The sequence below is a fragment of the Synchiropus splendidus genome, chromosome 14 (assembly GCF_027744825.2).
Source record: "Synchiropus splendidus isolate RoL2022-P1 chromosome 14, RoL_Sspl_1.0, whole genome shotgun sequence".
In the NCBI taxonomy this organism is placed as follows: Eukaryota; Metazoa; Chordata; class Actinopteri; order Syngnathiformes; family Callionymidae; genus Synchiropus; species Synchiropus splendidus.
This window is the reverse complement of record NC_071347.1, coordinates 17,831,940-17,846,346: the sequence shown is the minus strand read 5'-3', so window position 1 is coordinate 17,846,346 and position 14,407 is coordinate 17,831,940. Positions and strand designations below refer to the sequence as shown.

Sequence of the window (14,407 nt, the reverse complement as noted above, 5' to 3'; positions counted from 1 at the left end):
CTTATGGCTGCATCATGATGTCTCATGAATGTATGCATCAGAGATGAGACCTTAAAGTGCAAGAGGCCTCCAGTTTAAGTTGAAAAGAAAATCACAACCCCCCCCCCCCCCAAATCCCTGGCGTGTCCTCGCCACTAGACAGCATGACCTTGTAAACCCGGTGTTATTTTACTCCCCAATTGTGTGAGAAAAGAAAGAAAAGCCAGAGCAGCGGAGGGGGTGGAGGAAGAAAGAGCTCCAGCCTGTCACAGCTTTCAAACACAAAGAAAAATGAGCACTTGGGCTGAAGTACAATTATTAGCCCCTGTCTACAGATTCATCACACCATACAGAGGGGGGGAGGGAGCGAAAGAAGGGGGGGGAGAGGTGGTCCGGGGCAGCGTAGGTACGAGCAGACAACAGAAGATGGGGAGACAATGAGGAGACGAAAGAGAGGAAACAGAAACTAGTTCGAGTGGGGGAGCGCGCCAGCTGGAGAGCAAGGTGAAGCGCAGCGCTGCTGCAGAGTCAGGAGAAAAGAGAGGGAGGCGACGCTTCTGGGAAAGAAAAGGTGAAGGGGAAGAGAAAGAGCGCGGCCCAAGGTAAAGGAAGGTAAAATGAAATAAGAGGATTTGTCAGGCCAGTGGTTGGTGGCAGTAATAAAGCCTGCTAATCTGAGGAGGAACGCTTGGCTGCTCACACACCCGCTCGCCTGACGCCCCACTTTACCAGCGGGCCAAGCCAAGGTCACTCTCACACACACGCACACACACACACACACACACACTCGTGCATGTTTCCAATCAGTCCAATCACTTATGACTAACTGCTCGCATGTGCAATTCTAACGCGATAAATCTAAGAAATGACCATTTTCATTTCACCTCCGGTTCACTGTGAGGAATAACTCACTCAGATCACGAGTTAGTTTTGAACATCCCAAAATTCATTATTAAATTGGGGCCTGAATGAAACTGCCACAGCTGATCCACTAATTATGATCATTATTATTAGAGCCTTGATCACATAAGCGCCTGTAATATTTTTGGTATGTAGAAGGAGTCTCTCTGAACAATGATGTTTGCTGATGCTACAGCGATTTGTTGTGAGAGAAGAGCAATGAAAGTCAGTAGAAGACAGTGGAATGCATGTGAGTCATGAAGAGAGAGTGAGGGAGGCGAAGAAGGGAGTGCAGGCAGAGTGGAAGGGAAGTGAGGAACAGGAGACAGAAGGAGATGTGTACATGTCCTCAGTGGTGACTATGAAGGCCAGGATCAGGAATGTTCTTGACCTTCATATTTTTGTAGCAAGCACAATTTGTCAGGTGGTTTCAATGCATTTTCTGACTCACCGTTCACTTTCCCTGGTGACCCTCACAGCGCTCCCTCTTCAGCCACGATGATTTTAGAAACTCATTTTTCTCTGTGTCTTAACTGGCTTGGCCGTGCGAATCAATATCTATCACATATGTCCCGTAAAAACATCTGTCACTGGCAGATAGTGGAGATGTAATGTGTCAGTTTAAGGCCACGGGGGTGAGCGTCGTTCCACGTGCCCAGGTGGATAAGAGTATCGAGCTGCTGTGTATGAAGCAGAACGTGGGCCTCACGCCTCCATCTCTGCCAGTGTGTTAGTGAGCGACACCATCAAGGCCTCTGGAGTATCAGATCTGCGTGTGTCATATATATATATATATATATATATATATATATATATATATATATATATATATATATATATAGATAGATAGATAGATAGATAGATAGAGAGAGAGAGAGAGTCACATTATTGTCTTTGTAAAAGGCTTAATTCTCACATGGTTATTTGTTTATTTAATATATTATTTATTATATATATTATTTAGATATATTGTTTTTAGATTTAGTAAGTGCACACCATTTCTGGATCTGGGCCTCTCACAGCATAAGAGGGAGATGCTACCTCACGGAAAGATGGTGAGGCACCACTACAACCAGAAGAAGAAAGAGAGCAGAAAGGTTTATAAGATGAGGGCAGGGTTGTGAAAATCTAAGGAGAATGAAAAAAACAAAACAAAATAAAGATGTTCTTTAAGTCACCCCCTGAACCTGCAATGATCAAGGCCCTACATTTGTCCCTGTGCAGAATGGCGATGGTGCCACAGAGGAAGCAAAGATGAAAATTCCAGGCAGGAAAACAAACTGCGATCATAGTGTTTTGTTTTGTATGAGGCATTATCTCTATTTAGAGTCTTTATAAGTCAGATATTCACGTGTCTCTAAGTGTCTAATGTGTCTCACTGCAATGTGTAGGTTTTTTTTTTTGGTGTCATCCTCACGTGTTGAGATCCTGATGGACGGCAAGAGTAGTTTCCAGCTCAGTCCTGAAGATATACAAGCATTTTAATCGCTCCAAGCCAGCGAGAGTGGAAGGAGAGCGGGGGGCGGGGGGGGAGGCGAACTGAGTCCAAGAGTTTATTGCTGCCGTAGTTAGATGGTAAATTTCCTCCTGGCAGATATTTATTGAGTTGGTTGAGTCTGGAGAGAGCTTTAACATTGATTGTGATCATTAAATATATCCGCTCAAAATGGCAACACGGCGTTCCCTCGGTCAATGGAGCCGATCGGAGGAGAACAAAGGCGTAATCGAATCAATCCTCTCATAATTATTCTCCGCGAGGCCGGATTAATCACAGGAAGAAATAAAAACAATAATGGAAAATGAAACGGTCACTCGTAAACAATTACTGCACAAATTGAAATAAAGTCGGCGCGGAGGGGAAAGTGTGAAGGCGACAGATGAAAGTCACATCCGGGGACGTGTTGGTGTTTGTTCAGCACAGGACCGGCGCTCGGGTTCGGTTTAAGGAGAGATGAAGAGACGTGAGAGGGTGTGCAGGGAGGGGTCAGGAGATCAAGGTCCTCCTCTGTGAGAGCTTCCCTCCCTCTTCTCCTGGTTCACTGAGAGGAAGTGTAGCGCATCGATTAGCTATCAGATGATTCCGATACATCCTGATCAATAGGACTTTGTATGAAAGCCAAGCCAGAGCCGCTTCCCTCGCGCCGACACACTCATGGATACTTGTTTGTTGTTCGCTCCCGAAGAGTCTCTTTGTTTCCTCCCACTGAAGTTTTCCTCAAACGCTGCGTCTGACTGCAGTCGCGGCTCAAACTTAGCTCTGTGTGTGTGTGTGTGTGTGTGTGTGTGTGTGTGTTGTTACACTTTCATCTTTGTGAGAACCTGTGTGAGTCTTTATTCAACAGAGTGAAGACATTTTTGCAAAGTGAAAACTTTGGCCGTTCTTCCCTTTGTCAAGCCTCATTTTGAGGGTTAAAACTACAAAATACCTTGGTTATTATAATTGGGTTTAGGTTAAGTTTAGCCATTTGTTTCAGATGGTTAGGTTTAGGGGGAGAGGCTGGGGAAAGGGTGATGGCCACTGAACGTCAACAATGGTCCTCACTAAGATAGGAAGACAAAAGTGTGTGTGTCACTGAATATGAATCACTTTTAGCGACCAGCCTTTAAGTGCTAAGCTTTTCCATTAATAAAATAAAAAATAAAAATTATTTTTACATAAATATACTTTTTACATTGTGTTACGTAATACTGATATTTTGTCGTGAATTAAATCTGTTCTTGGAACAGCACAGAATTATGTACGAGTCAAACACTATGGAGCGTGTCACCAACCATTAACTCCACGATAAGTATATGATTCAGAATGTAGCAACACAAGTTGTGACATGAGTAGTTTATTTTAAACTATTGAATCATTGTTTTTTAAAAAGTATAATCTCCAAAGACTTCAAGGCATAATAAACAATATCTTGTGTGAGTCTGTTGCCAAGTTGCTAAGCTCGAGAATGAGCTAAATTAAAAGCGCTAAAAGAGCTAGAAGCTAATTTAGAATGTGAGTTAGGTTAGCTGATACAATTATATACAATATTTGGCTGAAAATATTGCGTACATTTCTGAGAGAGTTTAATGTATCTCTGTCATGCTAAGAGCTAATAATGCTAATAGCTACGGCAGGAAGGCAAGACCAATGAAATTCGATGCTACACGTCAGACACTGAGGATGGAGGAGTTCATTTTCAGGAATCCATTAGTTACACACTTGGAATCCGAAGTGTATCCACGTGAGACAAGTAGTGTGCGTCTTCCACATGTGTCCACTGATGTGAGCGTACATTGATAAGACACCTGCGGCCCGTGTAGATTGTCGGGTCAGAACATGTTATCAGTAAGTGAGAAGGAAAACTGCGTTCAGTAAGCTACACTGGGTCACTACCGTCAGTGGGACCCTCAGTCCAGAACCTCACACTCGACATGTAGCTCACAGTGAGAGTGGAACTTGTGTGAAAAGTAACCACGCTAGGGAAGAGAGTTGCAGGTTCAAGAGTTTTATTGGGAAACCAACAGGTCTAACAGGTATTGTGTGGTATCTCTTGCAGATTTTGTGACACCGGAGCTTCGGCGCTTCCACCCCCGGCACCCAGATGCCACAAAGCACAACGTCCCGACAGCGGCTTCACGGCAAACCTAGTATCCGGCCCGAAATAAACAGCAGGAAGTTCCACTCATCACAAAAACAAGGGAGTGAACACAGAAGTCCTGAATCGATTTGGCCAACAAACATGTAAAGCCCCCTCGCCCCAGCACACGCCCCAAAAATCAGACGATGTATATAGTGTACAGACTAAAGTCAGTGCGAATATTGTACATAACCATCGCAACCAAACCTCCAGTGTGTTTGTCATGTGACGATTTATTATTTCCAGCATGACGCCGGGGCTGAACTTCGAGGAGCCACACGATCATTTGTAGTGAATTCACCTCAGAGTCTTTATTGTTTTTGACTAGCCACCTGTGTATACCGAAGCCCGTTTGGACTCCCAGGGATTGGCAGCTCTCTTGTACAGTCTCCGCCCTTTTTATCCCCAACCCACCCTCCATCGATCGCCATTGGCTGGTCCACGTCCTCATCCATCAGAGGGCCTGAACGCCCGCCGAGCTCTCCTGCACCAGACGCTCGCTCAGATCCCACAGAGAGGCCGCGCAGTCCTGGTCCTGGGCCTGCAGGGACGGCAGGCAGCGGAAGCAGTTGTTGAAGTACATGCCGCCCAGGCCCTCCAGCTCCGGCGCCACCGCGCAGTACACCGTGGTGGCAGCGCCCTGTTGCTGCGGAGGAGACAGCAGGCGGACACGTGATGACTCATCACCAAGGGAAAGCACTGTAAATATATTTATAGACATATATTTATTTATTTAAGCAACTTGTTCTGGTGAACAGGACGTCACACTCCAGATCCTGCTCAGAGCGGAGACAACAGGGATGTGAACGGCTCCCAGTTTTTCCCATTTACTCCATTTCACACGGCCGGAAAGTTCTGTTTTCTTTGTTGAGTTTGACTCCTCCTGGCTGAACTTCGCTGTTTCGGAGCCAAAACCCAGTTTACGATGAAGCGTAATTCATGAAAATTATTATTTTCATTTTGTCGTGTGGCGCCAGCCCAGAAATCCCCTCCACTCGTGACGTTAAAGTGACTTAAATCTGACTGAAGTCCAAGTGTGTCCGAGGATGTGGGCGCTAAATGATCACAATACAACGTAAAGCCTCCAAAAATGTTTCAAGTCCTGTCAAGAGCAAAACAGAGTTTGGAGAAACCTGCTGATTCCTCTCAAGCAGCGCGACCTATCAGTCCGTAATTAGTGTGGATATCCGGGGGAGGAAATGGGTGACATTTGAAAATGAAAGTCGTAGCTGCGGCAGAATAAACACGTCAAAGAGAATTACACACGCGACTCGGCCACTCAGAGCCGGATCTTTCATGTCGCGGCTACAAGCTGCTGTGACGACTGGAGTCGACTTCTGTGCGGACGCATGAGAGGGTTCACCTCTTTATCTGTGCTGGGGAGGGAGGAACGGGGGGGGGATGCGGGCGCTGGCAGACGCTGAGACAAGCCCATGTGCAGCTCTCATGCAAATCTGCAGCCAAATGTTTGAGCAGCAGCTGCTTCTCCAGCGAGAGCTGCTAAACGTCTCTCTAAACAGAGAGTGGGAGTCAACCGGAGCCAGGAAGAGACGCGGCGTGGCGTTTGAAGGGCGAGGAACAGCAGATGAAAAGGAGACGTCGCCGTTGTCCGTCTCACCTGGCAGCTCGCCGATAACTTCCCCTCCGTCACATGTCACCAAATCAAAGAGCGACAAATGCCAGGAGCTGCGACACAAGCTGGGCTCCTCTGGTTAGGGCATCTGATCTCACTCCCACTGAAGATTTCACAGCCACAGAACCTTGAACTGGCTTTAAAAGTTACCACTTTAAAGTTTAGATCCCTTAGTTCTGTTTATCCAGCCACGTTTTAAAGTCGCGAAACAGCCAGTGGCACCACTATAAACACACAACTTCATCAAATCAACTGCATTCAAATCCAGCGCCCCCTGCTGGTTTAAGTGAAGTGTTTCACTGCCTTGTCACCACTTGACCCAGTGACCTCTGCAGAAAAGAGGCTGATGAGATTGAACATTCTTGACCCTCCGCCGCCATCTATCATGGAGAGTGAAGGACCAGGTCCTGAACCTTCACTTCAAACCACCGACAACAACAACACTACTCTGCTCTTATGGTACAGTAGCGTGATGCACTGAGGCGCCCCCTAGTGGAAACACGTCTCCCTCCAACCCTGCAGTTGCTACTGCTATTATCAAACCTGACTTGAATTTAAAGCTTCTAACTGTTGCAGTGCAATATGAGACTTGCATCGCTTCAGTTTTTCCTCACACCTGAGTTCACATGACTGTTGTCAGAGCGCGGCGGGATCAGAGAGCTGTGACGCACCTCACCACAGAAGGAAGACAGTGCAATAATACATGGATGAACCAGGCCGGGTCGCTTCTGGGGACGACCGTCCTCCGGTCTCTGTGTGAACTCTTGTACAGTCATGTACGCGCAATAATGAGCGTATTCAAAAGCAACCCGGGAGGCGTGATGTGACCGTGTCGTTGTTTTGCCGTGTTCTGTTCAGTGTGGAGTCTCTTCCGCCCCGTGCATGTGACCCCTTCAGTCATCTGTAGGTACAACATGCGGCCCCCTTCCCTCCCTCCGTGTACATAGACCCAGAACTGTAGAGCAGTCTGTCCCTGTACATTTGAACCTGTAAATACAAACAGCTATGCATGCTGAGAACCTAGCAATTCTTTCAGGTACTTTTATAACCCCCAAATTCTCATACGGCATGAGTTGAAGAAAAATGATGTTTAAAAAAAAAATAGGAAAAAAAGGTCAAGGTTAAGATAAAAAAACCTTCTATTGTCAGACAATATCCTCTCTTGGACAGTGTGTGTAGAGTCTTCCTGTTTTCTTACTCCTGTGGCCGATTCTCTTCCTTCTGTGTTTCTGCTCAACATCCGTGTCAGTTGGTGTTTGTGTAGCAGCGTCGGGTTGAGGTTCTGACCACAGGGGGGGTTCAGCTGACCTCTGTCACTCCGATCAGAGCTGGTTTTATTTGACCCACTGGGAATCCAGTCAGAGCCCCCTGCAGTCCCTGCCTCAACCCTGCGCCCCGTCTCTTGGATCCCAGAACCTGGGACTCCAAATGGATCGTGATTCTGTTTAAGGAATGTTTATTTATTTTGATTTTTTTTCAAACGTGATGTTTTAAATAGATGGAGGTGTCTGATTTTTAATCTGTGCTAAAGATATTTTACATTTAATAAATAACCGCTGAAATCAAAGCCTTGTCCGGAGCATGTGTGTGTTGGTGTACTTGCTTATCCTGACCAATTATTGACAAGACACTATCCTTGTGAGGACCTTTGAGGGGGAGGTTAAGTGTGAATTTGAGGATTTGACTTTGGTTAAGAGTCGTGGTTAATGTTTTGGATGTTAGGTTTAGGGGGAGAGGCTGGGGAAAGGGTTACGGCAAGGAGAATGCTCTGGAGGTCCCCACAAGGGTAGCAATACAAAGATGTGTAACAGAGAAAACACAGCAAGCTTGTTTGAGCTCCTCAGCTTCTGCAGGTGAAGATGACTGTAGAGCTCACTGGGCACTGAAGTTGAAATAAACAGCGGCAGTTTGGAGTGATACTTGAAACATGTCTGATGAGAGGAAGCCAACAGAGAGGTTTCTGTGTGGAATCAGTGGCTTCTCTCACAAATGAAAACACCACTTCAAAACAGACTGAAACACAAGTGCACTACAGCCAACGGCGACATGTTTTTAGGTGATTGCATTTGTCGGCGCCAAAAGTGTATTTTCAATTGTGTGTGTGAGTGTGACTTTTGAATTGATGTCTTCCTGTTTTGTAAGTGAAAGCATGTGTATCCAGTAGTTGAGGACGGGTGCGTTAATATGTGTGTTAGTTTAGTGCATCTGGGTTGGTTTTTTAGGATCTGTGTTATTTTAAAATGTCGTTCTGTTCTCGCAGATTTATTTGTGTTGTGTTTTGTCTTGGTCTGTGCTTCCATGTGTGTTTCATATTGGGCATGTTGGTGGTGTGAGTGTGTGTCATGCAGGACGCTGTTGAATCACTTGAGATGTGTGTGTGTTTGAGTGTCACGGTGTGTGTCTGTATGACAGTGTACGACCCTGTGTGTGTGAGGCAGTTGGGCTGGTGTGGTGCCCACTGAAGTGTACGACCCAGCGGTCGACCAGTCAACCAGGAGGGGAGCAGATTAGCACCCAGACACCTCCAGGAAGATCCAGACGACCCTTGACCCCCCGCAGGCCAGTCGAGCTGGACGATCGCAGTAATGTGAGCTACATTCATCGAAAGGTAATAATTACAACAACCCCTCGGCCGTGTGCTTCACAATGAATGAAACATGTAACAAGATTAATTTCATAATTCTCAGCCGCCTTCCATCCTCAGAGTGACCCGCTCTCCTCATGGCCGCTCTCCCTGGTGATTAGGCCGCCTGCGGTCATTTGTGTGGACTAAACTCTAATTCATACCTTCCATTAGCCGCCGGGCTGTGGGCTAATACTCACCCACGGGCAGCCCACTCCCCCGAGGAGCATTAAGGGCAGGAAGGAAGTAGAAAAGCCGCCCCTCTGTTCTCCACATCCATCCCTCCAACACCCTCTGCATCCACTCTGCTCGCTCCATACATTCCGGAGGAGAAACTGTTGATCTGTTCTCAGATCTTGTCAAAATAACAATGCAAATCTGGGACCCAAATGAAACCCAAGCTCAGCCACTACCACCACTGACTTGGAAGGGAAAGACCGTGGGTCTGGCCCGGCGGCCTCCTCCTGAGGCAGCCCACAAAGTAGTACATGTTTGTTTTTTTTTTCTGGCTTTGCTTTCTTCCGTATTTCCTCATGACATGCTCCATCCTTCTTTCACTCATGAACGAGACAGTTGAACTCGTCTACTATGGGCTCAGATCTTTTGAAAGGGTGGTTTCACACAGCGGGTTCTGTCTCGGGTGGCCTGAGTCCGATTAGCCCCCTGCTATGCAGCCTCGCACCTCTGCGCTTCAGGCCATGTCCCTTTTTTTCTCCTCAGCTGGCGGCGCTCTGTGCAAAATAGCTGGTTTGTGACCCACGACGTCATCAGCCGCGCAACAACCTGTTTACCAGCCATCCTTATTTCTATGTCACTTCTTAGCACTAGGAGTCGTCCTCACCTGAGAACTGAACTGGTGACGGCTGTAACACAATGTGGTGTTTCACAGCCAAAACTAAACATGAAAGAGTCTTGTCTAGTTTATTTTATTAGGAAATAGTGGAAACAAGCTACTTAATACGGAGCTTCTTGGTTGATCCACGCTGCTCTCACAACACCCGCACAGATCGCAAGTCACAGATACTACGCTCCAGTTTCCCCAGCTCCATTTTCCTGCAGCTGAAGCTGCACGACTCAGTGTTCTGGGAATTTGAGAAGTTGTTGTTAAAAATGTTGTCCGTCCAGACAACACTTTACTGCTTGGAATTTTTCATTTTTGTGTGGAGTCTCGCTGTACACGTAGTTTCCAGCATCTAGCACCGAGTCGCCTGAGGTGAGAAGCTCACCCTTCGTGGAGAGTTTCCCCAGACAAAGTGGTGCTCTCCAGCCGGGATGAACCCTGACTCGCTTCTGAGCCGAACGCGCTTTGTCTCGAGACAGAGCGGTGTGAAACCGCCCTAAGAGAATCATGGTCTCAAACTTAAGAAGCTCTGTTTTCAGTCTCATGGCCAAGCCAACAGAACTGAGTCATCTGTAAACAGCAAAATATCTTGTCACAAAACCCAAATCCAAATATATCAGGAAGTGGCTGATACCTAAAAACATGGACTCCTCAGGAACTCAACACACCACCAGATCAAATCAGTGTGTGATTTAACGTACCAGTGTTTAACAGACTAGCGACTGTGAAGGACAAGTGAGGGAGCAGGGGGGCGCAAGAAGAGAGCTGTTACAAAGGAGGTGAGCGCGAGAGGACGCCAGGCATCCAAGGGGAAAACGACGGGGAGTCAGAAGGACTTGCGCAGCCACTTGTGAAACTATCTCATTCTGATCTTGCGAGAGGACTTCCGAAGTGATCCGCACAAGCTAATTATTTTTCCCTAATAAAAGCAACATATGCTCCGACCGTAAAAGGCCTTATTGGACACCGATTCATTAAAGAGGAGCCGTAAAAGGAGCGGGACTCGGGCGCAGGGATTAGCTGTTAAAGGTGCTCTGCTCTCTCTCCGCGTGGTCTCCTGTAGCACACATCCATGTGGGGCCATCATAAAAGACCTGAATTAAACATGAGGAGGGCAAAGAGATTCAGCAGAGCTGAAGATTTTTGGTTGCTTCTTACTTAGTCTCCAAAGTTCATCACAATAATCGTAAATCAAAGTCATGACTCCATGTGTCCTGTGAGTGTCAGTGTTGTAGTGACAGGCTTCAAACGCAGAACACAGTCAAACATCAGTGAGCTGACTAGTCTTCTTCTTTTGGTTTCTCCCTTCAGGGGTCACCACAGCGGATCATCTTCCTCCATCTCACCCTGTCCTCTGCTTCCTCTTCTCTCAAACCTACAAACCTCATGTCCTCCTTCACCACCTCCATAAACCTCCTCTTTGACCTTCCTCTCCACCTTCTGCCTGGCAGTTCCAACCTCAACATCTTCATCTACCAATGTACTGGCTCTCTCTCCTCTGTACATGTCCAAACCATCTCCATCTAGCCTCTCTGACTTGGTCTCCTAAACACCTGAGCACATGTGCTGTCCCTCTGATCCTATCATCATCCTGCTCACTCCCAGAGAGAAGCTCAGCATCTTCATCTCTGCTACCTCCAGCTCTGCCTCCTGTCTTTTCCTCAGTGTTTCCAAACCATACAACATTGCTGGCCTCACCACCCTTTTGGACGCTTTCCCTTTCATCCTTGCCGACACCCTTTTGTCACACATCCCACCTGACACTTTTCTCCAATGATTCCATCCTGCCTGCACCCGCTTCTTCACCTCTTTCTCACACTCTCCATCATCATGGACAGTTGAGCCTCAGTACTTCAAACCCCCCACTTTCTTTATCTCCACATCCTGTAACTTCCCCTGTCCACTTGGCTTCCTCTCATTCACACACATGAATTCCGTCTTACTGCTGCTAACCTTCATTCCTCTCTTTTCTAAGACATACCTCCACCTCTCTAGCTTATCTTCACTTGCTCCCTGCTCTCACCACAGATCACAATGTCATCTGCAAACATCATCGTCCAAGGGGCTTCTTGTCTAACCTCATCTGTCAACCTGTCCATCACCATGGCAAACAAGCGCTAGTTAGATTTCTTGACTCAAGAGTGAATTTAGGAACTCAGTTTTACCATATATTCTTCCCCCATCAAGCTCAACCCAAAACTCCAAAGTTCATCTTCAAACCAGAAGAAAAAGTGTCCCTACATTGTCTGCTCGGCTCATTTAGCCGTCCTCTCCCTCCACTCCCCCCTCCCCTGTGGTGCTGGAGGTCGAGAGGGGGATGTCCTGTTTTAAATAAGAAGGCAGCGCTGGCCCATTAAACTCTGAACGTAATGATATTAATTTGGCAGGAACGTGTCATTTTCACAGGAGAGCGACGTGCTCCACCACAGCCTCACGCACACACATTCTCACAGCAGCATTCTATCTCACACGCCTTCGCGGGAAAACACGTAATCTGTCTGTCTTGGTGCGCACACACTCCGTGCAGCCAGTGGTAACATTATGAGAGTGCGAGCTCTGCTAATGGGACAGATTAGTGTGCCCTTGGTCAACGGCTACAACTCAGTAAGTGAAGCTGTGACTTATATGCAGGCGCCTTCCTCCCCCTGCCACAGCCAACCATCACCACGACACATCCTCATCCTCCCCTGCTGGAAGAACCTGTCCAGGCCAGCTCAGGGTCTGAAGGCTATTTGTACGTCCATGCTTTGTCTTGATATGACAGAGAAGGGAGTGAGAGTGTAAAGGGTTAAAAAAAAAGAAGATGGAAAACAGGTTGAGCTCTACAAGTTTGCAACTCATTTTCACAAAGCAGTGGTGAACTTTGGTGAGGCTTTACACAGAGAGTTCTTCTTCATGTGCACAAGGGATGAAAGGGCACAACAACCAACCCGACAAATGACAGAGCCAGTCCATTTTAGAATGTTTCTGGTAGAAATGAGCAAAGAAGAAATTGTACCATCAGAGTGAACATGAACTTCCGGGTGTGATATGCTTCTCCTGAACCATAATAGTTGGTTATATTCTGGTTATATTCATATTTTAAAATCATATTTCTGATCAGTTTCCTGATGTTTTTGTCAACATGTAGGGAAGCGTGACTCGCAAAGTCAGCGGACCCTCACAAACCATCAATGGAGGATGACTCCGCCCCTTTTAGGCAGCCTGTTTAAGAGGACTGTCAAGGATGTGTCATGTCTTCTGCTGTTCTCCAAACCAACCCTGAGAAACGCCCTCTGCTGATCCAGGGAGAACCCTGACCATTCTAACTTCCCTAAAGTTGGGCGTCCAGTTCCACCTTTGAAGTGTGTTCCCAGCAGGACAATCATGATCCTGTACACTTGACAAGGGAAGCGTCCAAAACCAAAAGAAACTGGATGACCAGGACCCTCAGTGAAAAGTCAAAACTATTATCCAAAAGGCACGAGTCATGAAGAAGTGTTGGTAGACAGTAAGAAAGCACTTCTAAGAACTCATATTCTGAATATAGTCTCTCAGTAATGCTACTCACTCTCTCAGCGATCACGGAAGTAAAGCTGTTGAAAGCCTGTTGTTGTGTCCTTTAAGGTAAAAACCAGTGGGACTGGTGAACACTGGTGGTTCCCGTCCCTCCTGAGCACTCGGGTCGGTGTTGCTGGCTAATTGCGAGCGTGTTCCGTGCTGCAGTTCTGCCCTGGAGGTTACTGTTAGTACACACACACACACTGTCGCAGGACAAATGAGAATACACTCCACCATCTGCCCAGGAGAGATGCACCCTCACACTCTCCTTGTCCCCCTACCCTTGTCGACTCTCTTGCTCTTTATCTCATTTTTTATTCCTCACTACACCCCACCCTTCCCCTTAATATTTTCCACTTACCCACCTCCGCTTTTCATCATCTATTCTCGCCACCTCACGGTTGTTTGGGGTTGCGAGAGCAAGCGCGGCTCTGGGATCTGGAGCGTCGTAGAACGCTGTGACCACAGAGACCTCTTCGTGATTCTCCACCGGAATCCATACATTGTGACCCCCATGCCGACCCCTGGACTGTAACCTTGGAGACCGACTTTATTAAAATGAATTTAGGTGGAGGGCCGCCCTGACAGCGGCATAATTACATCGCAGAGCATCAGAATTAATTTATGCAAGCCGCATCCAACCAGTCAGGATGGTCGACATGAGGTCAGCCTTAACACACACGCACGTAAACACACCTGAGGAGAAGACTTCCACTGATGCATGGTCGGCCCTGTGAGTTAAAGCCATGAATATAACCCTGCAACATCTGGCCATAGGTGAGGGACACTCTGGACAGGAGTGCGCCTGAGAGCCACTCTCGCCATAGAATCCGGTCCTCAAAGGTCGTGCTTGTTTTATTAGTTAAACAAGGCTTCAGCCTCCCTCAAAACTAAGGGGCCACCTGGAGGATGAAACTTAAGAAGAAGTGAGGCACAGTGAGGCGCCCAGTGGCACCTTCTTCTTAGTGTTTTTTTGTGGTAACCACAGGCTAGTGTAAAGGGCTAAAATCCTTCAATGGAAAGGAGATTTTTGGGCAAAAAAAACAAAAAAAAACATGGGTGTTAATCCAGAAAAAACAGCCAGATTAGAAAGAGTCAGCGAAGACTCCCTGAGAGCGAGAGCACGTCGGGCTGGGGTGACTTTGACTGCCAGTGCAATAGTTGGAGTCACACGCCTTGTTAGCTGCAGGTAATTTATAGCAGAACGGACTGATAATCTGATACGATCGACTGCTCCGACCGTCTTCACCAGCAAAGATACAAAGACTTTATCC

The 14,407-nt window shown here is 47.0% G+C and overlaps 2 protein-coding genes across 2 annotated transcripts in view; one reads left to right on the top strand and one right to left on the bottom strand.

Moving 5' to 3' along the window:
* mafb (v-maf avian musculoaponeurotic fibrosarcoma oncogene homolog b (paralog b)) overlaps window positions 1-8,246 on the top strand; it is a 45,672-nt gene extending 37,426 nt beyond the window's left edge. The window contains exon 3 of the mRNA XM_053885121.1: window positions 4,416-8,246. The gene's annotated coding sequence lies outside the window, so the exon portion shown is untranslated. The remainder of the gene's footprint in view (window positions 1-4,415) is intronic.
* wwox (WW domain containing oxidoreductase) overlaps window positions 4,192-14,407 on the bottom strand; it is a 134,589-nt gene continuing 124,373 nt past the window's right edge. The window contains exon 9 of the mRNA XM_053885120.1: window positions 4,192-5,142. Coding sequence (XP_053741095.1) covers window positions 4,951-5,142 — 192 coding nt within the window. The 3' untranslated portion in view covers window positions 4,192-4,950. The remainder of the gene's footprint in view (window positions 5,143-14,407) is intronic.